The sequence below is a fragment of the Lampetra fluviatilis genome, chromosome 2 (assembly GCF_964198595.1).
Source record: "Lampetra fluviatilis chromosome 2, kcLamFluv1.1, whole genome shotgun sequence".
NCBI classification, from domain to species: domain Eukaryota; kingdom Metazoa; phylum Chordata; class Hyperoartia; order Petromyzontiformes; family Petromyzontidae; genus Lampetra; species Lampetra fluviatilis.
Window position 1 is genome coordinate 1,967,752 of NC_136276.1, and position 27,447 is coordinate 1,995,198.

The window sequence follows — 27,447 nt, forward strand, 5'->3', positions numbered from 1 at the left end:
GCCTGCCTACGATCCATCCTGGGTTTGACCAGGCTGGATTGTGTGAGGAGCTCACAAGTCCTTGAAAGATCTGGGCAAAGTCCCATCAGTGAGCTCCTCCGGCAGGCAAGGCTGCGTTGGCTGGGTCATGTAGCCCGCATGCCCAGCCACCGCATGCCTAAACAGCTTTTGTTCGGCCGGATCGAGGGGGCTAAACGGGCGCGGCACGGGCTAGAGAAGAGATGGAGTGATGTGGTACAGGAGGACGTGGAGCTGAGTGGACTTGCCGATGACTGGTACCAGCGGTGTCAAGATCGGCCTCAGTGGAGGAGGCTCGTGAAGGACGCTACTGGGCAGTTGGAGGCAGTCGCCCTCCAACAACAACGGAGGGCGGAGGAGCGACGCTCACAACAACGAGCGGAGCGCCGGGTGGCTAAAGCACAGCAAGTTGGCACAGTAGGGGGCACAGGTGGTGCATCAGCCAGTCATCTCGGTCATCTCGGTCAGTCGACCCGTGGCACCTGGGTCTGCCCCGTGACCTCCTGCCAGCGGGCGTTCGACACTTCACGTGGCCTCAAGGTGCACATGGCCTGGCACAAGCGTCGTGGTGACGTCACCGCCACTTAGTGGCGAATGGCGGTTGTTGTTGTGTGAGTGTGTGTGACTGTGTGTGTGACTGCGTGTGTGTGTGACTGTGTGTGACTGTGTGTGACTGTGTGTGTGTGACTGTGTGTGTGTGACTGTGTGTGTGTGTGTGACTGTGTGTAACTGTGTGTGTGTGACTGTGTGTGTGTGACTGTGTGTGTGACTGTGAGACTGTGTGACTGTGTGTGTGACTGTGTGTGTGACTGTGTGTGACTGTGTGTGTGTGACTGTGTGTAACTGTGACTGTGTGTGACTGTGTGTGTGACTGTGTGTGTGTGTGACTGTGTGTGTGTGACTGTGTGTGACTGTGTGTGTGACTGTGTGTGTGTGACTGTGTGACTGTGTGTGACTGTGTTTGTGTGACTGTGTGTAACTGTGTGTGTGTGTGACTGTGTGTGACTGTGTGTGTGTGACTGTGTGTGTGTGACTTAATGATCGTGACCCTCTGCTCTCGATCATTAAGGACCTTCATGATGGTGAGCGGGCCCGGGTAAAACTACGTGGCCGGGAGTCGGAGCCTTTCCCTGTACACCTTGGGGTGCGACAGGGATGTCCTCTGGCTCCCACATTATTTAACATATATTTTGACTGCGTAGTTTGTGAAGCCTTCAATAGCTGTACCGGGGGAATTTCCATTTGGTACAGATATAATGGGAGGCTGATCGACGCCCGGGTGCGATCAAGGGATGGCTCCCTATTGGTCAACCACGTTACGTATGCTGATGATTTGGTAATAACTGCTCATTCAGAAGAGGAGTTGGAGACGCTGCTGCTGAGACTGGAGCGTGCCACTAAGAGGTGGGGCCTTACCATTAGCCCCACCAAAACTAAGCACCTGCCTGGGAATTTTGTACCATCGGACACTCCACCCCCACAACTCCCAATTGGTGATGGGGCAGTTGTGGAGAGAGTGGAGAGTTTCCCATACCTGGGCAGTGTGCTTATGACCGGCTCCAGTTTATCAGCAGAGGTCTCACTCCGAATCAGTCGAGTGGCAATATCTTTCATCGGTTGCGTAACGCTGTGTGGAAGCTACCTGGTCTGTCGCTCCGCACGAAGCTTCAGGTCTTCTCGGCCACGGTCATTCCCTCCCTTCTCTACGCTTGCGAAACGTGGACCCCCCTAATGGAGCATCTTCGCCGGTTGGAAACATTTAGGCTGGCCTGCCTACGATCCATCCTGGGTTTAACCAGGCTGGATTGTGTGAGGAGCTCACAAGTCCTTGAAAGATCTGGGCAAAGTCCCATCAGTGAGCTCCTCCGGCAGGCAAGGCTGCGTTGGCTGGGTCATGTAGCCCGCATGCCCAGCCACCGCATGCCTAAACAACTTTTGTTCGCCAGATCGAGGGGGCTAAACGGGCGCGGCACGGGCTAGAGAAGAGATGGAGTGATGTGGTACAGGAGGACGTGGAGCTGAGTGGACTTGCCGATGACTGGTACCAGCGGTATCAAGATCGGCCTCAGTGGAGGAGGCTCGTGAAGGACGCTACCGGGCAGTTGGAGGCAGTCGCCCTCCAACAACAACGGAGGGCGGAGGAGCGACGCTCACAACAACGAGCGGAGCGCCGGGTGGCTAAAGCACAGCAAGTTGGTACAGTAGGGGGCACAGGTGGTGCATCAGCCAGTCATCTCGGTCATCTCGGTCAGTCGACCCGTGGCACCTGGGTCTGCCCCGTGACCTCCTGCCAGCGAGCGTTCGACACTTCACGTGGCCTCAAGGTGCACATGGCCTGGCACAAGCGTCGTGGTGACGTCACCGCCACTTAGTGGCGAATGGCGGTTGTTGTTGTTGTTGTTGTTGTTATGTGACTGTGTGTGTGTGTGACTGTGTGTGTGTGACTGTGTGTGTGACTGTGTGTGTGACTGTGTGTGACTGTGTGTGTGACTGTGTGTGTGTGACTGTGTGTGACTGTGTGTGTGTGACTGTGTGTGTGTGACTGTGTGTAACTGTGTGTGTGACTGTGTGTGTGTGACTGTGTGTGTGTGACTGTGTGTGTGTGACTGTGTGTGTGTGACTGTGTGTGTGTGACTGTGTGTGTGTGACTGTGTGTAACTGTGTGTGTGTGACTGTGTGTGACTGTGTGTGTGTGACTGTGTGTGTGTGACTGTGTGTGTGACTGTGTGTGTGACTGTGTGTGTGTGACTGTGTGTGTGTGACTGTGTGTGTGACTGTGTGTGTGACTGTGTGTGTGTGACTGTGTGTGTGACTGTGTGTGTGTGACTGTGTGTGTGTGACTGTGTGTGTGACTGTGTGTGTGACTGTGTGTGTGACTGTGTGTGTGACTGTGTGTGTGACTGTGTGTGTGACTGTGTGTGTGACTGTGTGTGTGTGACTGTGTGTGTGACTGTGTGTGTGTGACTGTGTGTAACTGTGTGTGTGTGACTGTGTGTGTGACTGTGTGTGTGACTGTGTGTGTGACTGTGTGTGTGACTGTGTGTGTGACTGTGTGTGTGACTGTGTGTGACTGTGTGTGTGTGACTGTGTGTGTGACTGTGTGTGTGACTGTGTGTGTGTGACTGTGTGTGACTGTGTGTGTGTGACTGTGTGTGTGACTGTGTGTGTGTGACTGTGTGTGTGTGACTGTGTGTGTGACTGTGTGTGTGTGACTGTGTGTGACTGTGTGTGTGTGTGACTGTGTGTGTGCGACATGTGGGGAGCGGTGGCGTAGTTGTTAGCGCACTGTGCTACGAACCCGGCGACCCGGAGTTCGATTCCCGCTCAAAGGCCATCATCAGTGACGATTATCTGAACCGGTCCTGAGCCTCCCTTAAGTCATCTCAGCCTCAAATGAGTACCTGGTGTGGTGTGTAAACATCGCCACTGGGGAGGCAAAGGCGGTCGGGCGTGGTGCTGGGCTCCCACCTCCTCGTGTGCCACAGTGTCGGCCTTCATCGGTGCTCGCTAACAGCACTTGCCCCAACAGTCTGTTAAGGCTATAGGGGGCATCTTTGTCTTTGTGTGTGGCTGTCCGTGGTGCTGGCCACCCACACTCCCTCGTGTGTCACATTGCCGGCCTTCATAGCTGCTGCTACCCGCTAACAGCACTTGCCCCAGCAGTCTGTCAAAGGCTATGCGGGGGATCTTTGTCCTTGTCACATCACTGTAATTAGAACAGGATAGCAATTCGTAGTTAGTTGAAATTCCACATTCTACGGCCAGGGAACGGTGGATCATGTGCCGCTCATTTGGGAGCCGGGCTCCTCATCTTGAACCTGTCGTCTCTGCCTGGGGTCGACTGAGGATTCAGCCACATCGCCACTAAACTCCTTAACCTCCTTAACCACCACTACACGGGGGATCTTTGTGTTCTCTGCGTGACTGTAGGCTGCCCGTATCCCCCCCCCCCATTGGATCCGGCGTGCATGCGGTCGCCTCTTGCCCTCCACACCTTTGGCGACCTTGCAGATCCAGCTCCTGAACAGGTCGCACGCCTCCATCCTCCACAGGGTCACGTACGAGTTCTCCACCGTGCCACAGTGGCCCTCCGACTCGCTCGGGTGGAAGCGCACGAACTGGCGGTCCACCTGGGGGGGTGGGGGGGGGGGGTTGAGATGCGGCCTCCTCTGCTCAGCCGAGTCAACTCGGCGCGACTTTACCCGGGTCGCGGCCCTAACTCGATGCGATCCATCACGCTGAACTCGAACTTCACTCGACTCGACTCCGCTCGACTCGACACGATGAACAGACAAGCACGTGTACAGGCATTATGCTCTGTGTGTCTATGTGTATAGGGATACATAAATGAAGGTGAGAATGTCTATGTCCCGGTGTTTAGATGTTCATGCGTGCAGGTGTCCAAGTGTCTCTGTGTCCAGGCATCTACTTGTCCAAGTGTGTACATATTCAGCTGCTTAGGTGCCCATCTGTGCAGCTGTCTAGGTGTCCAGTAGTGCAGGAGAGCATGAGTGCAGGCACGTATGTAGGTGCATAGGTATCCATGCATCCTGGTGTACAGCGGGGGTGTAGGTGTGCATGCAAGCAGGTGTGAAAGTGCTTATGTAGGTGGGTATCCCTGTATCTAGGTAGTGCAACAGTTGTGCAGCAGGAGTGTTGGTGTGCATGCGCAGCAGGTGTGCAGCAGGTGTGCAAGTGCAGCAGGATGTGCAGCAGATATTGTGCAGCAGGAGTGTAGGTGTGCACGTGCAGCAGGATGTGCAGCAGCGTGCGGAGACGCACGGCCGAGCCATCGCTCCACATGTTGCCCTCGTCGGGGTCCAGCTGGTTGGCGCCCACCCAGAAGGCTTCGGGGTCCGAGAGAGAGTCGCTCTCCTCCGAGTAGTCGTAGTAGTGCATGATGTCGCTGATCGAGCGCTTACTGTTCGAATTCTCCCTGCGCGCGCACGCACGAGAGGGAACGGGGGGAGAGAGCTTAGAGGGAGCAAGGTGAGAGCAGGGAGAGAGAGAGCGAGCGAGAGAGAGCGAGAGAGAGAGCGAGAGAGAGCGAGAGCGAGAGAGAGAGTGAGAGAGAGCGAGAGAGCGAGAGAGAGAGAGAGCGAGAGAGCGAGCGAGAGAGAGAGAGCGAGAGAGCCGCGTGGCGGGGTGAACGCATTCCAGACGGTGCTTCGGCCATTTCCACGTATGTTGGAATTCTTTTGCACCGTACATAGCCCGCCGTACTAACTGGGGGTGTGGGGGAAAGGACGACAAACTAAACACACCAACAAGCAGTCCTAAATCACCGAGTTTGTCAACCTAGATGATTTAAAAGTGCACAGCTCCAGCGGCTTCCGAACAGCGTTCCAGACAGCCGCAGAAGCGCATCTGCAAGCACGCGATGCAGTGCCCGTCTTGTGGCCGTCCCCGGAACCTCCGCTTAGCACAGTTTGCTGTGTACAGTAGGAATGACGTTCAACATACACACACCGGTCAAGGGACACGTCCAGAGGGAAAGCCTCGGCTAGGGGTTGGCTGTAGGGTTAGGGGTTGGATGTAGGGATAGGGGTTGTCTGTAGGGTTAGGGGTTGGCTGGAGGGTTAGGGGTTGTCTGTAGGGATAGGGGTTGGCTGGAGGGTTAGGGGTTGTCTGTAGGGATAGGGGTTGGATATAGGGTTAGGGGTTGGATGTAGGGATAGGGGTTGTCTGTAGGGTTAGGGGTTGGCTGGAGGGTTAGGAGTTGTCTGTAGGGATAGGGGTTGTCTGTAGGGTTAGGGGTTGGCTGGAGGGTTAGGGGTTGTCTGTAGGGATAGGGGTTGGATATAGGGTTAGGGGTTGGATGTAGGGATAGGGGTTGTCTGTAGGGTTAGGGGTTGGCTGGAGGGTTAGGAGTTGTCTGTAGGGATAGGGGTTGTCTGTAGGGTTAGGGGTTGGCTGGAGGGTTAGGGGTTGGCTGTAGGGATAGGGGTTGGCTGGAGGGTTAGGGGTTGTCTGTAGGGATAGGGGTTGGATATAGGGTTAGGGGTTGGATGTAGGGATAGGGGTTGTCTGTAGGGTTAGGGGTTGGCTGGAGGGTTAGGAGTTGTCTGTAGGGTCAGGGGTTGGCTGGAGGGTTAAGTCTAGGTCTAGGTTTAGGTCTAAGGCTCGGGGTAGTTCTAGAGCAGAACTAGAGCAGGGGTCTCCAACCATCCTGGGCCAGTTTTGTTTTCGAATTCGGCAAAAGAGACTCAACGTCTCAAGATCCGCACTGCGAGTGACGTCACAAAGGCGGCCCTCAAAGAGCCGCGCGCGGCGTCCGAAACCGCAGGTTCGCCGACCTCTGCCCCGGAAGCGAAGGTCGCGCCCTACGTCAAGTGTCAAGACTCGTGGCGAACGTCAGGGGCCGGGGCTCGGGTCACGGCGGGTGCCGGGGGAGGGGGGGGCCCGAGCGTGAGGGTCCTGGCTCACACGAGGTCGTCCACGAAGCTGTGCTCCTCCGTGGACTGGACGCTGAGCAGCTCGGCGCCCTGCACGCGGCAGTGCTCCAGCGCCACCCGCCACACCTGGCGCACGTCCTGCCCCATGCGGTTCACCTGCGCGGGGGCGCGCCGACACACGGACAGACACGCGGAACAGACGGACAGACACGCAGACGCGCGGAGAGACACGCGGATACACGGACACACGGAGAGACACGCGGACACAGACACGCCGACACACGGAGAGACACGCGGATACACGGACACACGGAGAGACACGCGGACACGCGGACACAGACACGCCGACACACGGAGAGACACGCGGATACACGGACACACGGAGAGACACGCGAACACGCGGACACAGACACGCCGACACACGGAGAGACACGTGGATACACGGACACACGGAGAGACACGCAGGTAGATGGACAGACACGCCGACACACGGAGAGACACGTGGATACACGGATACACGGAGAGACACGCGGACACGCGGACAGAGACACGCCGACACACGGAGATACACGCGGGTAGACAGACACACGGAGAGACACACAGACACGCAACACATTAATATGGACGAAATCACCCCGAATGCTGACTTATTAGAGTCTGATTGGCTAGTTAGGAGCTAGTGGTAGAGCTCACGTCTGATTGGCTAGTGAGGAGCTAGTGGTAGAGCTCGCGTCTGATTGGATAAGCCGTGGGAGCAGTGTGCGTTTGACAAGTGAGCTCTGCTCCGGACCAGTCCACCCCTTCCCCTCAGCGCGGCATGGCTACGCGAAGTTTAACGCGCACACAGAGGCACAGACGACTACCCCCTCACCCCACCCTCGATTTTCCGTAAGCTCGGGCCCCTTTTCACTCTCCTCCGTTCGCTTCCTCAAGTTGTTACGTCGCCGGGCCGGGGAGGGGGGGCGGTGAATAAAAGCGGGCGCTGCTGCCCCGGGCATCCCTCTCGAAGTGGGGGAGGACGATGGGGAGGGGGGGACCGAATGAACGTGCAGCCGAAGGTTGGCGGTCGGTATCGGGATGCGCCGTGTGCCAATTGCGGTCCCCTGGCTGAGAAATGTTGATGAGGGTGGCGGTGGCGGTGGAGCCAAAATGTCGCGGTGGCTAGGAGATGTTGACTACCTCGCCTGGTATTCAGGAGGTCGTGGGTTCGATTCCAACCCTGACGCTTGTATATTCAGAACTTGCGCGCTGTCTCTCTCCCCGTGGTCGCGTGGATTTGTTTTATCCTGTTCCTCGGGGTTTTTTTTTCTCCGCGTTTAGAATAGACATCACGTGTTTAGAGTGTTTGGCTGCTACTACAAAAGTCCACGTGATGATGAGCCACTTCGTTGAGCCATCATTTGTGATAGCCCAGAGTCGCTTCTGAAAAAAGAGCTCTATGGCTCAGTGGGCGTTTACCCGGTTAAATAAATACAAACTAACACTCGTCCGTAGTTTTAGTTTCGTGAACGGAAGCGCCGCCGGTACCTGGTAGCAGAAGGGGAGGTCGTCCTTGGAGTACCACCCGTCGGCGCAGCGGAGGGGCGTGGTGTCCGTGGTCGTGGGGGTCGGCGAAAAGTGCCCCACCTCCTCCGTGTCGCCCTGGAGTTTCTTTTCGCACACGAAGCGCGCGGAGAAGGCCGAGCAGTTCCGCACGCTCCAGCGGCCCCCCACCGGGTCCATGGTCACGCAGCCCGTGTCACCGCCTGCGCACGCGCGCGAGTGCGGTCAGAGCCGTTCCCCTAGGGGTGCAGGCGAATCGGGGCAAACGCCCCGGGCCCCGCGCTTTGGGGGGGGGGGGTGCGGGGGGGGCACACAGTGGGGCTTTCCCCGGGCTCTGACCGTCATCATCGCCGTTGCTGACGATCATGAAATGGACAACGTCATCGTCGTCACGACCGTCATCATCATCAACTGTGCCGGTGTCGGCAGCGTCTTTGATGACACAGTCGTCACCGTCGACAAAGTCGTAACAATTGTCGGCAGTGATCGGCAACATCATTTTCACGAAGGATGATGCCAGCGTCATCGTCAACCTCCTTGCGGTTGCCCGCGTCACCTGGCTGCGCGCGCTCCCAGTGCGTGTAGCCGAGCGCCTCTCCGCTCTCCCAGCGGAACGCGCCGGGACTCCGCGCGTCGCGCAGGCCCAGCCACGCGTGGGCCCCGGGCTCCGCCGCGGCCCCCACGGCCGCGTCCCCGAGCATGCTGTGCACGAAGCCCTGCTCGAAGCTGTCACACGCGCGGGGGGGTGGTAGAGGGACACGTGAAAGAGTCAGGGCGAGGGGGCTGCTCGCCGGTGCGCTGCGTTGTTCGTCGCGATCGAGGCGAATGGCCGGAGCCAGGGGCTGGGGTTAGAACGAGGGCTAGCGCTGAGGCTGATGTGGTAGGGCTGGTGTTAGGAATACGGCTCGTGGTAGTGCTAGGGCTAGTCTTAGAGAGAATGCTGGTGCATTGGCTAGTGCTGGTGCTAGGGCTAGTGTTGGTGCTAGTGTTGGAGCTAGAGTTGGAGGCAGGGCCTGTACTCGCCTGCTCGTGATGGACACCAGCGTTGCGTTGTGACGACGGCACGCGTTGAAGGCGCCGGTGAACGACTCCGCCTTCTCTGCCCCCACCCAGTAACACGAGTGGGGGCCCATCACCCAGCCCTGGGGGCGGGGGGGGGGTGCGTGGTTGAAGGGGGGTGGAGGAGTTGGGGGGGGCGCAGGGGAGGGGGCACGGTGGGGGTAGCAAATTTGTCAAGAATATCGCTGGGTTTGATTTTCCACTAAGCTCATGCTCTACCCTACATCGCATCCACACAAACCATGGCAGCAGACTCCCCAGTAGCAGTGTGGCGACTGCGGTCATCCAGGACAGCCTGGACAACGTTTAACGCCGCACTGCCCCCGATCCACAAACACGAAGGAGACATCGCGGCGACGACGCACTCTGCTGCTGGCTTGACCGCCTGCATGTGAAATCGTAGTCGATGCTCTCTGCACCGACATCATGGGCCGTACGAGCGAAGGGAAAGACAGATCGATGGTGGTCGTCGTGCTACTGCTGCTGCCGCCCGCTGGTGCCGGTGCAGCTGCTGGCGCGGAGGCGCACGCACCGGCTGGCAGTCGGGGTTGTCCGCGGGGCGCACGCCGTCCGAGATGCTCGGCCTCCTGCACACGTAGCCCTTGGGGAGGTCGCACGGCGCGTCGCTCCAGCGGCGGCTCTGAGAGGAGAGGCGGTGCAAGCACACAACGATCAACGGGTGACGTAAAGAACACAAAAGACAAAAACACCCCCCCCCCCACCCTCGTTACAGCCTTCGCAGACTTTCGGGGCGAGTGCCGCTAGCAAGCAGCACCTATGAAGGCTGGGCACGGGACACTAGGGGGGGGGGGGGCGGCATCACGCGCGAACGACTTTGTCTCCCCAATGCCATTATTCACTACACACCGCACCAGGTACTCATTTAAGGCCGAGTCAACCTAGGAGCGGCCCAGGATCGGTTGAGATAATCAGCCATTGTATTGAATAGAACTCGGGTTGCGAGGTTCGTAGCGCAATGGCGCTAACCGAGACACAGGCCAGACTGTAGAAGTGTCGACAGAAACTGCTGGAGCAGGCAGCACGTGCGAGACACCTGTACGAGATAGGTGTTGTGTGGGGGGGGGGGGGGGAGCAGTACATGTTCCGACAGGTAGACGCAGGTGGCGGGCGAGCGGTCCCCGCGGCTGGGTTGGGAGCGGTCCCAGACCGTGAGGGTCACGGGACTCCCGTCGGACCACGCAAACGCAGCGCCGGGGCCCGACGCGCTCAGTCCGATCCACAGCAAGGAGTCGTCCTCTGGGTGACAACACCACCACCATCATCACCACAACCACCACCACCGTCACCATCATCGCCGCCACAAGCAACATCACCACGAACGCCAACATTACAATCATCACCACCATCGTCATCACCGCCACCACTGCCAAATTTACCATTATCATTACTATCATCAACATCACCACCACCACAACCACGACCAACATCACCATCATCACCACCACCACCAAAACAGCAACAACCGCCATTCGCCACTAAATGGCGGTGACGTCACCACGGCGCCTGTGCCAGCCAGGGCAGGTGAAGTGTCAAACGTCACTGGCAGGAGGTCACGGGGCAGACCCAGGTTCCATGGGTTGACTGACTGAGATGACTGAAATGACTGGCTGATGCACCACCTGTGTCCCCTACTGTGCCAACCTGCTGTGTTTTAGCCGCCCGGCGCTCTGCTCGTTGTTGTGAGCGTCGCTCCTCTGCCCTTAGTTGTTGCTGGAGGGCGACTGCCTCCAACTGCCCAGTAGCGTCTTTCACGAGCCTCCTCCACAGAGGCCGATCTTGACACCGCTGGTACCAATCATTGGCAAGTCCACAAACGCTTCACGTCCAGTTACACTACATCACTCCATCTCCTATCTAGCCTATGTGCCAGTCGTTTAGCCCCCTCTATCCAGCCGAACAAAATATGTTTAGGCATGCAGTGGCTGGGGATGCGGGCTACATAACCCAGCCAATGCAGCATTGCCTGCCAGAGGAGCTCACCGATGGGACTTTGTCCAGATCTTTCAAGGATTTGTAAGCTCACACAATTCAGCCTGGTTAAACCGAGGATGGATTGTAGGCAGGCCAGCCTAAATGTTTCTAACCGGCCAAGATGTTCCATTAGAGGGGCCCACTTTTCGCTAGTGTAATAAAGGACTCTCTCTCAGATGTGGATCCCGTTGTCCTTTATTGGGTTCGTAGAATCTCCGTACCACGGCGTCTCGCTCAGGCCCGCGTCCCGCTCGACGACCTCTCCACAGCCCTCGGCTGCTCCGTTGTGCAGTCTCCCTGCTGCTCCAATATGCAGTCTCACTGCTGCCCCGTCAGGCAATCCTTGCAGCCACACCGCTGCCCCGCTATCTAGCGTCACTGCTGCCCCGTACACAGCTAGCCTCTCACTGCCCCGTTAGCTCTCTTCGTCTGACACCGATGGCCATCGGTGTCGACGTCTCCCCCCGCGTGGCAACCGCGCCACTCTCTCTCCGTCTTGCCCAGCGTGGCCTCCTCGTGTTTCACTCCGTCTCAACTCCCCCTTCCCCTTCCGGTTCTCTCCCTAAATCCTCTCCCCCACGTGACCCTAACTCCACCCACTCCCCACGTGACCCAGACTCCGCCCCCCCCTCAATCCTTGCTCGCATTACACTAGCATAGGGAAGAGAGGCCATGATCGTGTCGAGAAGACCCGAAGCTTCGTGTGGAGCGACAGACCAGGTAGCTTCCACGCAGCGTTACGCAGCTGATGAAAAGATAATGCTGCTCGACTAATTCGGAGTGAGACCTCTGCTGTCAAACTTCTTCCAATATTTGAGGCACCACAACCTCAGCAGGGTCATCCCTACTTTTCCCCGTGATGTTTTCCAGGCTGAGGGATTTGCCCTCACCCAAGACCTCACAGAAATGCTCAGCAAATCTGAAAACCTGTTCCTGGGGGTCGGAGATCGGATCACCTTTCTTTCCCATAATGATGCTGATAGGTGTGGTGCTGCAAGTTACTTTTTGATGGAGTTAAACAGTCATTTGTGATCGCGGGATAATGGGGCAGACTCCATCTCCTCAGCAACCTGCGCTGCGCTACGAACCTGGCAGCCCGAGTTCGATTCCCGCTCACGGCCAACACCAGTGACGATTATCTGAACCGGTCCTGGGCCTCCCCTAGGTCGACTCAGGCTCAAATGAGTACCTGGTACGGTGTGTAAAACATCGCCACCAGGGAGACAAAGGCGGCCGGGCGTGGTGCTGGCCACCCACCCCCTCGTGTACCGTTCCGGCCTTCAATGGTGCTCGCTAACAGCACTTGCCCCTACAGTCTGTTAAGGCTATGCGGGGATTCTTCTTTGTGTCTGTGTGTGTCTGTGTGTGTGTGTGTCTGTGTCCGGCAAAACAACCTCCTACCTCCTCGCGGTGCCGGATGGGCAACACTGTCGTGGGTAGTGCTGTGGGGGGAGGGCCAATGCCCATTGGCCTCTCCCCTCATGGCGTCTGTGGCCACCACAGTGGCTAAACGGGGGCTCTGGACGGGTGCGAGGGGCTGGTAACCCCTCCACCTTCAATTAACCAACACTAAACTACGAAGTAAACATAGACCTGTAACTAATAAGCTTGTGCCGGAGGCCCCGGGGGGTCAGGCTTTTATGATGTCTCCTGGCCAAACCCCATTTGGCGGAGCCAGGAGATTGAATTTTCACCCTCGGGGCTCCTCCAGAAACAACGAAAAACCATTGCGGATGGCCACGTGGAATGTTCGAACGCTCACTGCGGAGGAGAGGCTGCCACTCCTCTGTCGGGAGCTGGACCGGTACCGTCTGGATCTCTGTGGCATTCAGGAGGTCCGGTGGACTGGTTCTGGATCCTGCCACCATGAGGGGTGGACAGTCCTCTACTCGGGGCAGGAGACTGCCAAACAACAGGGTGTGGCTCTTCTTCTGAATAAAAGAATGAAGGGGGCGTGGGAGCGTGGCGGTGAGGTGTGGGAAGCTGTAAGCCCCAGGATACTTTGGGCTCGCCTTCCCATCAATCAGAGGCGAGGAATGGTGGTCGTGGTTACTTATGCCCCCACCGAAGACGAACATCCGTGGAGGGATGCAGGCAAAGCCGATGAGTCAGACGCTTTCTATGACCTCCTGTCACAGGTGCTGGCTAAAGTGGCCACTCGGGACAGAGTCATCTTGTTGGGTGACTTCAATGCCCGAGTTGGTCATGATGCTGACACCTGGTCTGGAGTGATTGGAAGGCATGGGCCAGATCAGCTCAATAATAACGGTAGGAGGCTGCTAGATTTTTGTGCAGCCCATGGGCTTGTAATTACCAACACGCTCTTCCGGCATCGGCGCATCCACACAACATCATGGATACATGCCGGGTCCAAGCAAGAACATCTGCTGGACTACATAGTGACGGACCAGCGGATGCGAGCCCATGTCCTTGACACCAGGACCTACCGTGGAGCTGATCTGCCCTCTGACCATCGACTAGTCATCTGTAAGATGCGCCTGCCATTCTTCCACTCCGGTGGTGGGTGTACACCCAGGATCCCATTCCAACCAAAAGTGGCCTGGTCTCAGTTAGCTGATGAAAGTTGCAAGCGAGAATTTCATCATCGCTTGCAGCTGGGGTTGGCATCGTCCCCCACTCCACCTGATGTCGAGGGTAAATGGGCGAGGTTTAAGACTGTGACTCATGCAGCTGCAATGGCTGCTTTGGGTACGCGGTCCAGACCTCCCCAGAAACCCTGGCTGACGGAGGAGGTGTTCAGGTTAATTGAGAAAAAGCGACAGGCCCACTCTCATCGCCTACAGCATCCCACGTCAGAGAATGAGGAGGTTTACCCCAGCCTTCGCTCGGAGGTTCGGAGAGCCGTAAGGCGCTGTAAGGATGGGTGGTGGTCGCGGGTTGCTGAGGAGATGGAGTCTGCCTCAGTGGCCCGCGATCACAAATCACTATTTAACTCCATCAAAAAAGTAACCTGCAGCGCCACACCTATTACCATCATTAGAGGAAAAAACGGTGATCCAATCTCCGACCCCCGGGAACAGGTTTGCAGATTTGCTGAGCATTTCTGTGAGGTCCTGGGGGAGGGAAAATCTCTCAGCCAGGAAAACATCATGGCACAAAGTGGGGATAACCCTGCTGAGGCTGCGGTGCCTCAAATATTGGAAGAGGTCACCCCCTGTGAGTGGCTGGCTGAGGTGCCAGCTGTTGAGGAAGTACTGAGGGCGATCCGGAGTCTGAGACCAGGGAAGGCACCGGGCAGAGATGATCTCCCAAGCGAAATGCTGAGGGAGGGTGGCGTTTGTGCACAGACTGCCCTATATGACATCATAACAACAGTCTGGACCACTGGACGGGTTCCGCAGGACTGGAAGGATGCCCTGGTGGTCCCCCTCTTTAAGAAGGGGAACCGTACCGACTGTAACAACTACAGGGGCATCTCACTCCTCAGTGTGCCGGGTAAGGTCCTGGCAAGGATTATTCAACATCGCCTTGCTAGGCACGCTGAGGAGAGGCTTGCGGAGCCCCAATGCGGTTTCAGGAAAGGGCGGTCCTGCACAGATGCCATATTTTCTGTCCGTCTGCTACAGCAGAGGTGTAGGGAATTCCAAAAAGACCTACATCTCTGCTTTATTGACCTGGTCAAGGCCTATGATACCATCAGTAGGACTGGGCTCTGGGTTGTTCTTCGTGCTTTCGGAGTCCCTGACCCTCTGCTCACGATCATTAAGGACCTTCATGATGGTGAGCGGGCCCGGGTAAAACTACGTGGCCGGGAGTCGGAGCCTTTCCCTGTACACCTTGGGGTGCGACAGGGATGTCCTTTGGCTCCCACATTATTTAACATCTATTTCGACTGCGTAGTTCGTGAAGCCTTCAATAGCTGTACCGGGGGAATTTCCATTTGGTACAGATATAATGGGAGGCTGATCGACGCCCGGGTGCGATCAAGGGATGGCTCCCTATTGGTCAACCACGTTATGTATGCCGATGATTTGGTAATAGCTGCTCATTCAGAAGAGGAGTTGGAGACGCTGCTGCTGAGACTGGAGCGTGCCACTAAGAGGTGGGGCCTTACCATCAGCCCCACCAAAACTAAGCACCTGCCTGGGTATTTTGTACCATCGGACACTCCACCCCCACAACTCCCAATTGGTGATGGGGCAGTTGTGGAGAGAGTGGAGAGTTTCCCATACCTGGGCAGTGTGCTTATGACCGGCTCCAGTTTATCAGCAGAGGTCTCACTCCGAATCAGTCGAGCGGCAATATCTTTTCATCGGTTGCGTAACGCTGTGTGGAAGCTACCTGGTCTGTCGCTCCGCACGAAGCTTCAGGTTTTCTCGGCCACGGTCATTCCCTCCCTTCTCTACGCTTGCGAAACGTGGACCCCCCTAGTGGAGCATCTTCGCCGGTTGGAAACATTTAGGCTGGCCTGCCTACGATCCATCCTGGGTTTAACCAGGCTGGATTGTGTGAGGAGCTCACAAGTCCTTGAAAGATCTGGGCAAAGTCCCATCAGTGAGCTCCTCCGGCAGGCAAGGCTGCGTTGGCTGGGTCATGTAGCCCGCATGCCCAGCCACCGCATGCCTAAACAGCTTTTGTTCGGCCGGATCGAGGGGGCTAAACGGGCACGGCACGGGCTAGAGAAGAGATGGAGTGATGTGGTACAGGAGGACGTGGAGCTGAGTGGACTTGCCGATGACTGGTACCAGCGGTGTCAAGATCGGCCTCAGTGGAGGAGGCTCGTGAAGGACGCTACTGGGCAGTTGGAGGCAGTCGCCCTCCAACAACAACGGAGGGCGGAGGAGCGACGCTCACAACAACGAGCGGAGCGCCGGGTGGCTAAAGCACAGCAAGTTGGTACAGTAGGGGGCACAGGTGGTGCATCAGCCAGTCATCTCGGTCATCTCGGTCAGTCGACCCGTGGCACCTGGGTCTGCCCCGTGACCTCCTGCCAGCGGGCGTTCGACACTTCACGTGGCCTCAAGGTGCACATGGCCTGGCACAAGCGTCGTGGTGACGTCACCGCCACTTAGTGGCGAATGGCGGTTGTTGTTGTTGTTGTGTGTCTGTGTGTGTGTCTGTGTGTGTGTCTGTGTGTTTCTATGTGTGTCTGTGTGTGTCTGTGTGTCTGTGTGTGTGTCTCTATGTGTGTGTGTGTGTGTGTCTGTGTGTGTGTCCGTGTGTGTATCTCTGTGTGTTTCTATTGTGTCTGTGTGTCTGTGTGTGTGTGTCTGTGTGTGTTTCTATGTGTTTCTATGTGTGTCTGTGTGTGTGTCTGTGTGTCTGTGTGTGTGTCTGTGTGTGTCTGTGTGTGTGTGTATCTGTGTGTTACCGGGCGCGAGTCGCGTGCTCACGAAGTCGTGCTCGTCCTCGCTGCTCACGCGCGCGAGCTCGGCACCGTCGCGCACGCACGCGGCGCGCGCCTCGTGCCACGTGACGAGCGCCGTCGGCTGCGCGCGGAAGCACGCGGCTCCGTGCGCGCTCCAGCCGCGTGGGCACGTGGCGTTGGCGAGCACGGCTGCCACGTATCAGAGGCAACATTGGCATCATCATGAGCATCATCATCATAGGCATCATTCGCATCCTGAGCATCATCAACGTCATAAGCAACATCAGCATCATCGGCATCATGAGCATCATGAGCAGCAGCAGCGCAGCATCGGGGCATCGTTACTATCAGCTCCACCTGTCCGTCTGCGTGTATCTGTCCGTCTTTCCGCCATCCTGTTTAGCTACTTGATTGTCCATCAGTCCGTCTGTCCATCCATCCATCCAAAGAATTGTCAATCCATGTGTTCACATGTCCATCTGTTCACATGTCTATCTGTTCACGTGTCTGTCTGTTCACGTGTCCATCTGTTCACATGTCCATCTGTTCACATGTTTGTCTGTTCACATGTCCATCTGTTCACATGTCTGTTTGTTCACGTGTCTGTTTGTTCACATGTCCATCTGTTCACGTGTCCATCTGTTCACGTGTCCGTCTGTTCACGTGTCCGTCTGTTCACGTGTCCGTCTGTTCACATGTCCATCTGTTCACATGTCTGTCTGTTCACATGTCCATCTGTTCACATGTCTATCTGTTCACGTGTCCGTCTGTTCACATGTCCGTCTGTTCACGTGTCTGTCTGTTCACGTGTCTGTCTGTTCACGTGTCTGTCTGTTCACATGTCTGTCTGTTCACATGTCCATCTGTTCACATGTCTGTCTGTTCACGTGTCCGTCTGTTCACATGTCCATCTGTTTACGTGTCTGTCTGTTCACATGTCCGTCTGTTCACATGTCCATCTGTTCACATGTCTGTCTGTTCACGTGTCCGCCTGTTCACATGTCCATCTGTTCACGTGTCTGTCTGTTCACATGTCCATCTGTTCACGTGTCTGCCTGTTTACATGTCTGTCTGTTCGCATGTCCATCTGTTCACATGTCTGTCTGTTCACGTGTCCGTCTGTTCACATGTCCATCTGTTCACGTGTCTGTCTGTTCACATGTCCGTCTGTTCACGTGTCTGTCTGTTCACGTGTCTGTCTGTTCACATGTCCATCTGTTCACGTGTCTGTCTGTTCACGTGTCTGTCTGTTCACATGTCCGTCTGTTCACGTGTCCGTCTGTTCACATGTCCATCTGTTTACATGTCTGTCTGTTCACATGTCCATCTGTTCACATGTCTATCTGTTTACGTGTCCGTCTGTTCACATGTCTGTCTGTTCACGTGTCTGTCTGTTCACATGTCTGCCTGTTTACATGTCTGTCTGTTCACATGTCCATCTGTTCACATGTCTGTCTGTTCACGTGTCTATCTGTTCACATGTCTGTTCACGTGTCCGTCTGTTCACATGTCTGTCTGTTCACGTGTCTGTCTGTTCACGTGTCTGTCTGTTCACGTGTCTGCCTGTTTACATCTCCATCTGTTCAGCCGTGCGTCCGTCTGTTTGCCCTTGGGTCCGTTGGTCCGTCCGTCCGCCTGTGCGCCCGTTCGTACGTTCCTTGGTCGACCCGTGCGTCCACGCATCCGTCCGTCTCTCTGCCCCTACGTGCGTCCTCCCTCTCTCTCTCTCTCGTACTGACGCCCGTGTGTGCGTCCGTCTGTTTGCCCGTCCGTATGTTTCGTCTGCCTGTCCGTCTATGCGTGCGTCTTCGTGCCCGCGGTTCTGCGTGTCTGTCTGTGTGTCACGCGGGCACACAGACACGTGGTCTGTGTCTGCATGTCTGTGTGTCTGTGTGTCTGCGTGTCTGTGTGTCTGCGTGTCTCTCACGGGGTGGGAGGCTGGGCGCGGTGGCATTGGTCGCTGCTTCGGGCAGGCGCTGGTAGCAGATGTAGGGCAGCTTCTCCGTGCAGCGCACCACCTTCCACAAGCCGTGCGACTCCGGGTTCAATACCCCGCAGCTAGCCTCGTCGTCACTCGTGGGCCGCTCTGAGTGTGACAACAAAGGCATTATCGCCACTACTACCATCATCATCAGCATCATTATTACCATCATCATCATCACTGTCATCACCATCATCATCACCACTACCATCATCGCCATTAGCATCATGATTACCATCATCATCACTGTCATCATCACTACTCTCATCACCACCACCATCATCACCATCATCATAACCACGATAATCATCACCACCAACATCAGTATCATCATAATTACCGTCATCAGCATCATCATCACCATCGTCACCACCATCGCCAAGTACAGCATCATCACATTAATAACATCATCGCATTAATAACAACATCATCATCGTTACCATTCACAGTTGCTCCCATGTGTCCGTGCACCCACACGCCCCCCCCCACATTGCACGCGGCCCCCCCCCCCCACGTCCCCGCCTATCGCTGCCCACCCCAGGGCCTCACCCGACTCCCAGTGCACGCGCGTCAGCGCTCGGCCGTCGCTCCACTGCCACGCGCCCACCGAGTTGAGGCGGTTGAGCCCCATCCAGAAGAGGGAATCCTTTCCCAGCATCGCCCCTGCGGGAGGCAGGGAGGGGAGGCAGCAAGCGGAGGGAGCGATGGCTGGAACTCACTCCTAAATGTAAAACTCGTTTCTTTAGAACCGCTTTGCTTTGTGTGTGTTTCCCCCGGCACCTCCGATTAGCACGGTCGGCTATGTACGGCGCGAAAGAAGTTCAACCTGCATCCATGTACACACGCGTCTGCATGTGTGTTGAACATGTTTCGTACAGCAACACATTGCGTTCTGTGGCTTGCTGATGCCGCTGCCACCTCTGTTCAGGCCATCACGCACTCCTGTCCATCACGTACTCCCCTCCATCACGCACTCCTGTCCATCACGCACTCCCGTCCACAATGCCGACCCCCCTCCCCCCCTAATGTACACATCGCAGTGGTGGGCGACGTTGGCACCACCGAGGGACCAAACGAGGACGAGGCGGTCCGCTTGGACCCCACCGCGTGTCAACATCGCACGGCCGGTGCGGGTTGCCACCTTTGTCGCCGGTGAGAGATGCCAGAGCAGCCCCCCGAGTTCCAGATGGTGCGAGCGGGTGGGCGAGTGAATGAGCGCGGTGCATTTTGAAAGGAGTGAGTGTGAATTAAGTGAAATTCCTAACAAAAAAAATACCGTGATAAATCCGAAAATCGGTTACGCAATATGTTACAATCCGAAAAGGTATCTCTGAATGGAGTTGTGCCTGCATGTGTGGAACGAGTGTGCGGATGTATGTATGTTGATGTATGTATGTTGATGTATGCTGAACTTCTTTCGCACCGTACGTAGCCAACCGTGCTAATCGGAGGATCGACTCATCCTCAAATGAGTACCTGGTGCGGTGCGTGAAAACATCGCCACTTGGGAGACAAAGGCGGCCGGGCGTGGTGCTGGCCACCCACCCCCTCGTGTGCCGTTCTGGCCTTCACAGGTGCTCGCTAACAGCACTTGCCCCTACAGTCTTTGTGCGTGAAGTCTCACCGGCGAAGTAGACGGCCTCGCACTTCCCCTCGACGCTCAACAGCTCTGCGCCCTGCAGAGCGCAGCTTGTGCGCGCCTCGTGCCACGTGAGGCGCGTGCCCTCGTTGACCTGCACGCACGCGCGCGACCCCGCCTCCAACTTCCACAGCTGCGGGCAGCCGCCGTCCTCGGCGGGCTCTGCGGAGGGCACGGGGGGCAGGGCACGGGGGGCAGGGCACGGGGCACGGGGGGCACACGCGGGGAGAAGAACACGCGCGCATGTCAGTGAGTTGGTGTGGGGGTTAAATTTCGATTTAAAGCTTTCGTGACTGCAGGGATTCATCTTCTTGGTTCTTTCGGTAAAGTCACGTAGAATGGAAATAATAAAATAAAACATAATAAAATGTATTATGTTTTATTTTTATTATTTCCATTCTAATAAAACATAATAAATAATAAATATTATAATGTTTCATTTTTTTCCATTCTACGTGACTTTACCGAAAGAACCAAGAAGATCGTGTGGGGGTGTTGAGTTGTGGGGAGCGGTGGTGGAGCGGTTAGCGCTACGCTGCGCTACGGAACCTGTCCGCTCGGGTTCGATTTCCCGCTCACGGCCAACATCGGTGACGATTATCTGAACCGGTCATGGGCCTCCCCTAGGTCGACTCGACCTCAAATGAGTACCCGGTGCGACGCGTAAATATCGCCACTAGGGAGACAAAGGCGGCCGGACGTGGTGCTGGCCACCCACCCCCTCGTGTGCCGTGTCGGCCTTCATAGGTGCTCGCTAACAGCACTCGCCCCAACAGCCTGTTCCAGGCTACTATGGAGGTGAATGAGTAGTTACGTGACTGAGTGTTGTGAATGTGTTTGTTTGAATGAGCGTGATCGAGTTATCAGATGATTGAGTGGGTGGTTTGGTAAGCGTGCGAATGAGTGAGTGTGACGAAGTTGGCGTGTATAATATACAGAGGGGGTGGGGGGGGGGTCTTTGTGTTCGTATGACCGAGTCACTGGTTGAGGGGGCAGCTCAGAGGATGCGTGCACGAGAGAGGTTGAGAGAGCGGCTGTGTTGAGGGGTAATTGAATGAATGAGTAATTGAGTGAATTAAGAGTCAAGTGAGTTTGTGAGTGATTGGGTGTGATTAAACAACTGAGTCAGCGTGTGTTTGAGTGTCTCTCTGCGTGTCTCTGTGTGTCTGCGTGTCTCGCTGTGTCTCTGTGTGTCTGTGTGTCTCGCTGTGTCTCTGTGTGTCTCTGTGTGTTTGAGTGTCTCTCTGCGTGTCTTGCTGTGTCTCTGTGTGTCTGTGTGTCTCGCTGGGTCTCTGTGTGTTTGAGTGTCTCTCTGCGTGTCCCGCTGTCTCTGTGTGTCTGTGTGTCTCGCTGTGTCTCTGTGTGTCTGTGTGTGTTTGAGTGTCTCTCTGCGTGTCTCGCTGTGTCTCTGTGTATATGTGTGTCTCGCTGTGTCTCTGTGTGTTTGAGTGTCTCTCTGCGTGTCTCGCTGTGTCTCTGTGTGTCTCTGTGTGTCTCGCTGTGTCTCGCTGTGTCTCTGTTTGTCTGCGTGTCTCGCTGTGTCTATGTGTGTCTCTGTGTGTTTGAGTGTCTCTCTGCGTGTCCCGCTGTCTCTGTGTGTCTGTGTGTCTCGCTGTGTCTCTGTGTGTCTGTGTGTGTTTGAGTGTCTCTCTGCGTGTCTCGCTGTGTCTCTGTGTGTCTCGCTGTGTCTCGCTGTGTCTCTGCGTGTCTCTGTGTGTCTGCGTGTCTCGCTGTGTCTCTGTGTGTCTGTGTCTCGCTGTGTCTCTGTGTGTCTCTGTGTGTTTGAGTTTCTCTCTGTGTGTCTCGCTGTGTCTCTGTGTGTCTCGCTGTGTCTCTGTGTGTCTCTGTGTGTTTGAGTGTCTCTCTGCATGTCTCGCTGTGTCTCTGTGTGTCTCGCTGTGTCTGTGTGTCTCGCTGTGTCTCTGTGTGTGTTTGAGTGTCTCTCTGCGTGTCTCGCTGTGTCTCTGTGTGTCTCGCTGTGTCTCGCTGTGTCTCTGCGTGTCTCTGTGTGTCTGCGTGTCTCGCTGTGTGTTTGAGTGTCTCTCTGCGTGTCTCTGTGCTCCGAGTGAGCGGGCCGCTCCGCTCGGCACTCACGCGCCGTCGGGCAGTATCCCCACAGCTCGTCCTGGTCGTAGTCGGGCGTCGTGGCGCACCACGGCAGCCCCGTGCGGCTTTCCACGGTCGTGCAGCCCACGTACCACGTGCCCTTGTACCGGTAGGGCAGGTGGCAGGGCTGCCCGTGGCCCGTGCCGAACAGCGTGGACACCGCTGTCACGGGCGAGACGGCAACCGACAGACGCGCAGAGACATTCAACATTTAAGCGAGAGAGAGAGGGGGGGTGTAAGGGGGTCGGGGGTTTGGGGGACCCGGGGCCAGCGATTTGATTTCACGCGGCCCCCGTGGTTTTTGATGTTTTGTCGATGGCAGCAGCAAAAGGCGACTCGAGCCGCGCCAATCGGACACGCAGGATCCCAGACGTCGTCGTTGGCCAAAGCCGTTGATGCGGTCCTGCTAATGAGCAATGATTGCCACCTACTGCACATGTACCCCCACCCACAGCCCCCACCCCACCTACCCACAGCCTCCACCCACAGCCCCCACCACACCTACCCACAGCCTCCACCCACACGGGGGGCGGGGGTAGGAGGGGAGGGGCACGGGAGGGGGCTGCACATGGAGGGGGCTCTTCGCCCGAGATTGAAGGCACCTCGTGGTAAATTAGCGGTAGATTTAAGGGATTACATCTTGAATCATTGCCTCACTTGATACAGCTAATCTGGCTGTGACGGTCCCACCTGATGACGGAGACTTGTGTTGCCTCCGAAACGTCGTGATTTTTGTTTTTATTTTTTTATTTTATTTTACTTTCTACGTGACTTTACCGAAAAAACCTAAGAAGATGATTCCTTGCAGTCACGAAAGCTTCAAATCTAGAATTAGATTTAAAGTGCTTTACAACATTAGTACCACCGGTAAATGTACGGTAGAGCTACTTAGGGTCGCCGCGGTGGCGAGATGTTATCTCAGGAGGTCGTGGGTCTGATCCCGACCCTGACGCCTGCTGCTGTATTTATTTGGACTTTGCGTGTCTCTCCCTCTCCACGTGGTCGCGTGGATTTCCCTCCGGGACCTGCGGTGTTTCCCTCCACAGTTAGAATCAACAAGGCTGCTGCTATACATTTCCACGTGATGATTTGTGATAGCCAGTGCCGCTTCTGAAGACGTAGCTAAGTGGGTCTTACCAAGTCAAATAAGAACAATAGTTTAATAGTTTAGTCGGTAACCAATGCCAGGAGCCCACCGCGTCACCAACGATCTCTGCCCTCCGCCAGATCCAGCAGCAGCTGATGCTTCTCATGATAAAAGTGTGTTGGGTTAGATCGCGTGCATCTAAATGTGTCGTTCACCCAGACACCGCACGACGCAGCCAATTTGTGGGCTTACTCTCCAACACAACGGCGGTTGTGGTGCTGAAGCAGAAACTAAGTGGCACGTTCTGTTTACGTGACTGCAGATATTGTGGTCTATGTAAACATGACTCCTTGTAAAAAAAGATGTCAGTTTTGTTGCCAGATAGAAGGGTAAAAAAAAACAATTATCATATTTTTTACTGGCAAATGAGGTTCCAATGGTACGTGACGTGTTGTTTACGTGACGTTCTGTTTACGTGACGTGTTGTTTACGCGACGTTCTGTTTACGTGACGTGTTGTTTACGTGACGTGTTGTTTACGTGACGTTTTGTTTACGCAACGTTCTGTTTACGTGACGTTGTTTACGTGACGTGTTGTTTACGTGACGTTCTGTTTACGCGACGTTCTGTTTACGTGACGTTCTGTTTACGCGACGTGTTGTTTACGCGACGTGTTGTTTACGCGACGTTCTGTTTACGTGACGTGTTGTTTACGTGACGTGTTGTTTACGCGACGTTCTGTTTACGTGACGTGTTGTTTACGTGACAAACCTTACTGATTGGCTGTGTTGGGTGGCGGTGGGTCAAACGACACATTTATATATTTACGCGATATAACCCCAAAACACCTCTATCATGGCTGGTTGTCGTTGGCGACTTAGGGGCCGTCCATAAATGACGTCACGCGATTTTGGACAATTTTTGACCCCTCCCCCCTCGTCACACGGCGTCACAAAGTCAGACCCCCCCTCAAATATGACGTCAAAAAGCTCTGCCCTCCCCCCCAAAAAAAATGCTTCAAATCGCTTTAAACTATTGTCATTGTAGTGCGTATTTAATGTGCCGCTGCACTTTGATGTTGTAGGAGAAAACATTTATTAAAAAGTCTATTTAATTAAGTAGAACGTGTTGTCTATATTTATTTAAAGTTGCGCATTTTGATGTGACGTCACATTTCACCCCCCCCCCCCTCGTCACACATCGTCACAAATGTCTGACCCCCCCCCCCCTAGGTGCGTGACGTCATTTATGGACGGCCCCCTAGCGGTTCCATCCTGAAGCAGGAGATTAGTGCTGGATACAGCGGTCGCATTTGCGAATGTGATTTGTAACTTTGATCATTACCCGTGTATCGATAGTTCAATGTCCATGTGGCCATTGTATCGAGACGACTACAGCTGCTGTGTGGCGTTATCTTGGTGTGGTCTGGGACCCATTGTTGTTGTTGTTGCTGTTGTTGTTGCTGTTGTTGTTGCTGTACTTGCTGCCTTGCCCAAGCTTGACAAAGCGGACTTCGTTAAACTTTATTTATTCAGTATTTATATTTCGTGACTTTCTTACCATTTTTTTCCAGTTCGCACTCCTATCGCTTTTTGTTGTCGTGCGGTTTGCCATTCTAACTCGCTGACCGCGCCCGTACTGGGCATCTGTGGAAACAAGAGCATCATAGCTCATCGGATTCCACGCGCTGCAGTCTCATTAACGTGTTTTGTTGATGATTCTGAGCTGCGGTTGGCAGCGATGGGCCGTGGTTGTGCGGGTTGGGGGAGGTTGGTCAAACACCCACGTTGATGCTTGACGCTGCACGGAGTCTCCTCCGAGCCATGGATCCTCCAGCTGATGCCCCCTGTGCGGCCCAGCGACAGCTGCCCGCTCTGTATCGTCAGGGACAGCACTTGCTTTTTGGCCGCCATCAGCTCGCTGTCGCGACACTGCCACTGCTGCTGGCTCTCCTGGGACGCAGAGCACCGCTCCACCGACACCTACACGCAGCGGCAGCAGCGGCGATGTCGTCATTTGTATTGTCATCAACAGCAGCAACGTCCATCATTGTCACAGTCATCATGATTATTATCAGTAGCAGCAAGAACAGAAGCAACGTCATCGCCTCCGTCACCGTCAGTGGCAGCAGCGTCAGTGTCATAATCACCGCCGTGACCACGGGGCTGCTACAGCTGATGGCTCTCCTCGAGAGGATGTAAGGCCACGTGGTTGTGAGAGTGAAACTGAAAAGAGTGGTCCCTGCAGGCAGAGCCTTCCCCACGGACACGGCGAGTCGGGGCGGCCGCCCTGGGCCCCGCGCTTTGGGAAGCGGGGGGGGGGGGGGCGCTTCGACTTTACGGTGTCAGATGTCATACTTCAGATTTAGTTTGAAGGCGTCGGGGGTATGGGGGGGGGCACCGTGCCGAGGAGGACTCCATCTCGACCTTCGCCCTGCTGCCACTGACGCCAACAAAGATCCCCCGTATAGCCTTAACAGACTGTCGGGGCAAGTGCTGTTAGCGAGCACCTATGAAGGCCGGAACGGTACACGAGGGGGTGGGTGGCCAGCACCACACCCGACCGCCTTTGTCTCCCCAGTGGCGATGTTTACACACCACACCAGGTACTCATTTCAGGCTGAGTCGACCTAGGGGAGGCCCAGGACCGGTTAAGATAATCGTCACTGGTGTTGGCCGTGAGCGGGAATCGAACCCGGGTCGCCAGGTTCATAGCGCAGCGTAGCGCTAACCGCTACACTACCGCTCCCCACCACCACTAACGCAAAAACATCGTCATCGCCGCCTTCCTCCTGCCAGTTTCTCCACCCCCCTCGCCCCCCTCCCTCCGTTCACTTACAGCCGCGCTCTTCTTGAGCGCCGTGGCGGTGAGGCAGAGGCCTCGATCCTCGGGGGTCTGGGACGCGCTCATGAGGTTCTCGGTGGAGCCCCAGAGCCAGTGCTGTCCCGTGACCTTGGGGTCACACGGCGCCAACTTGAGCGCTCCACTCTGCACGGTCAGGCATTGGCCACCCGCCTTGTTCTCCAGGAGGAAGGTGATTGGCTCTAGAGGCGACAGAAAGGAACAGGAAGACGACGGCAGCGGGTTATCGTGTGGAAGCGAGGCTCCATCGCTCACGCGGTATTCTCTGCAGGACGCTGCTAGGCATGGTGTAAAGTACCGAGTATTGTTTGGCGTAAGGCACTACCACTAGAGTGCAAACCATAATAATAATATAGTACAATATACACAATTACCAATAATCTATGTATATCATTATCATACCATATCTTCCTAGAATCCTAATGCACGTGTTTTTGCACACCGCCAAAAAGACAAAGATCCCCCGTGTAGCCTTAAGAAACTGTTGGGGAAAGCGCAGTTAGTGAGCAGCACCTATGAAGACCGGGCTACGGCACCACGCCCGTCCGCCTTTATCTCTCGAGTGGCGATGTTTGTTTTTACTCGCCAGCACCAGGTACTCATTTGAGGCTCAGTTGGCCTCGGGGAAGGCCAGGATCGGTGCAGATAATCTCGCCACTGGTGCTGGCGGTGAGCGGGAATCGAACTCTGGTCAAAGCGTTCCGGACTGTTCCGGCTGAAGTAAAAAAAAAACTTACGTGGAAGGAATCAGGCGCAGTGGCAAGTCATCTCGGGTTTGAGGCTGAGCGAAGCAGCAGCAGCAGCAGCGATAGTGGCCGCTCAGAGAACGAGAACCACAGAGAAGTTCGTTGGGCCACATCGCAACTATTTTTGGTTTTCTTGTGCCAGGTTGAGACCCACTGAGCAATGTAGTTATATTTTTTATTAGAAGTGCCCTGCCCACAAACGATAGCGAAACGAAGTGGCTTATCATCACTTGGACATGTATAGCGGCAAAATGCTCTAAACGCACATTGTTGATTCTACATGTGGAGGGAAAAACCGGAGGACCCGGAGAAAAATCCACGCGACCACAGAGAGAGAGAGAGACACCGCAAACTCCAAATAAACAGCAGGGGTCAGGGTCGGGATGGAACTCCATCTCGCCACCGCGGCGCCCCTAAATACCGCAAACTTCCGTAAATGTATCAGTCCTACTGATGTTGTAAAGAACCTCAAATCTACAGCTAATTTACCGCGAAGTAACTCTGTGTGCAACCCCCTCCCTGCACCCCCCTACTCCCCTCCCCCCTCCCCCGTGCCCCCCCCCCCCTCCGCACGACCTCCTGTATACCAGGCGAGGTAGTTAACATCACCACCACCTTCTTGGTTCTTTCGGTAAAGTCACGTAGAAGGGAAATAATAAAATAATAAAAATAAAACATAATAAAATACAATT

At 55.6% G+C, this 27,447-nt stretch overlaps 1 protein-coding gene across 3 annotated transcripts in view; it reads right to left on the reverse strand.

Moving 5' to 3' along the window:
- Positions 1-27,447, reverse strand: part of LOC144939153 (C-type mannose receptor 2-like) — a 55,017-nt gene that overhangs the window by 19,895 nt on the left and 7,675 nt on the right. For all 3 annotated transcript variants that reach the window (XM_078866676.1, XM_078866674.1, XM_078866675.1), the window contains exons 3-17: positions 25,986-26,191; positions 24,934-25,129; positions 22,050-22,223; positions 19,941-20,117; positions 18,866-18,979; positions 18,263-18,421; positions 16,339-16,524; positions 10,114-10,271; positions 9,547-9,654; positions 8,979-9,097; positions 8,512-8,681; positions 7,941-8,158; positions 6,445-6,569; positions 4,801-4,954; positions 4,013-4,148 (exon numbers count right to left, since the gene is read on the reverse strand). In XM_078866676.1, the coding sequence (XP_078722802.1) occupies positions 4,013-4,148; positions 4,801-4,954; positions 6,445-6,569; positions 7,941-8,158; positions 8,512-8,681; positions 8,979-9,097; positions 9,547-9,654; positions 10,114-10,271; positions 16,339-16,524; positions 18,263-18,421; positions 18,866-18,979; positions 19,941-20,117; positions 22,050-22,223; positions 24,934-25,129; positions 25,986-26,191 (2,400 nt within the window). The remainder of the gene's footprint in view (positions 1-4,012; positions 4,149-4,800; positions 4,955-6,444; positions 6,570-7,940; positions 8,159-8,511; positions 8,682-8,978; positions 9,098-9,546; positions 9,655-10,113; positions 10,272-16,338; positions 16,525-18,262; positions 18,422-18,865; positions 18,980-19,940; positions 20,118-22,049; positions 22,224-24,933; positions 25,130-25,985; positions 26,192-27,447) is intronic.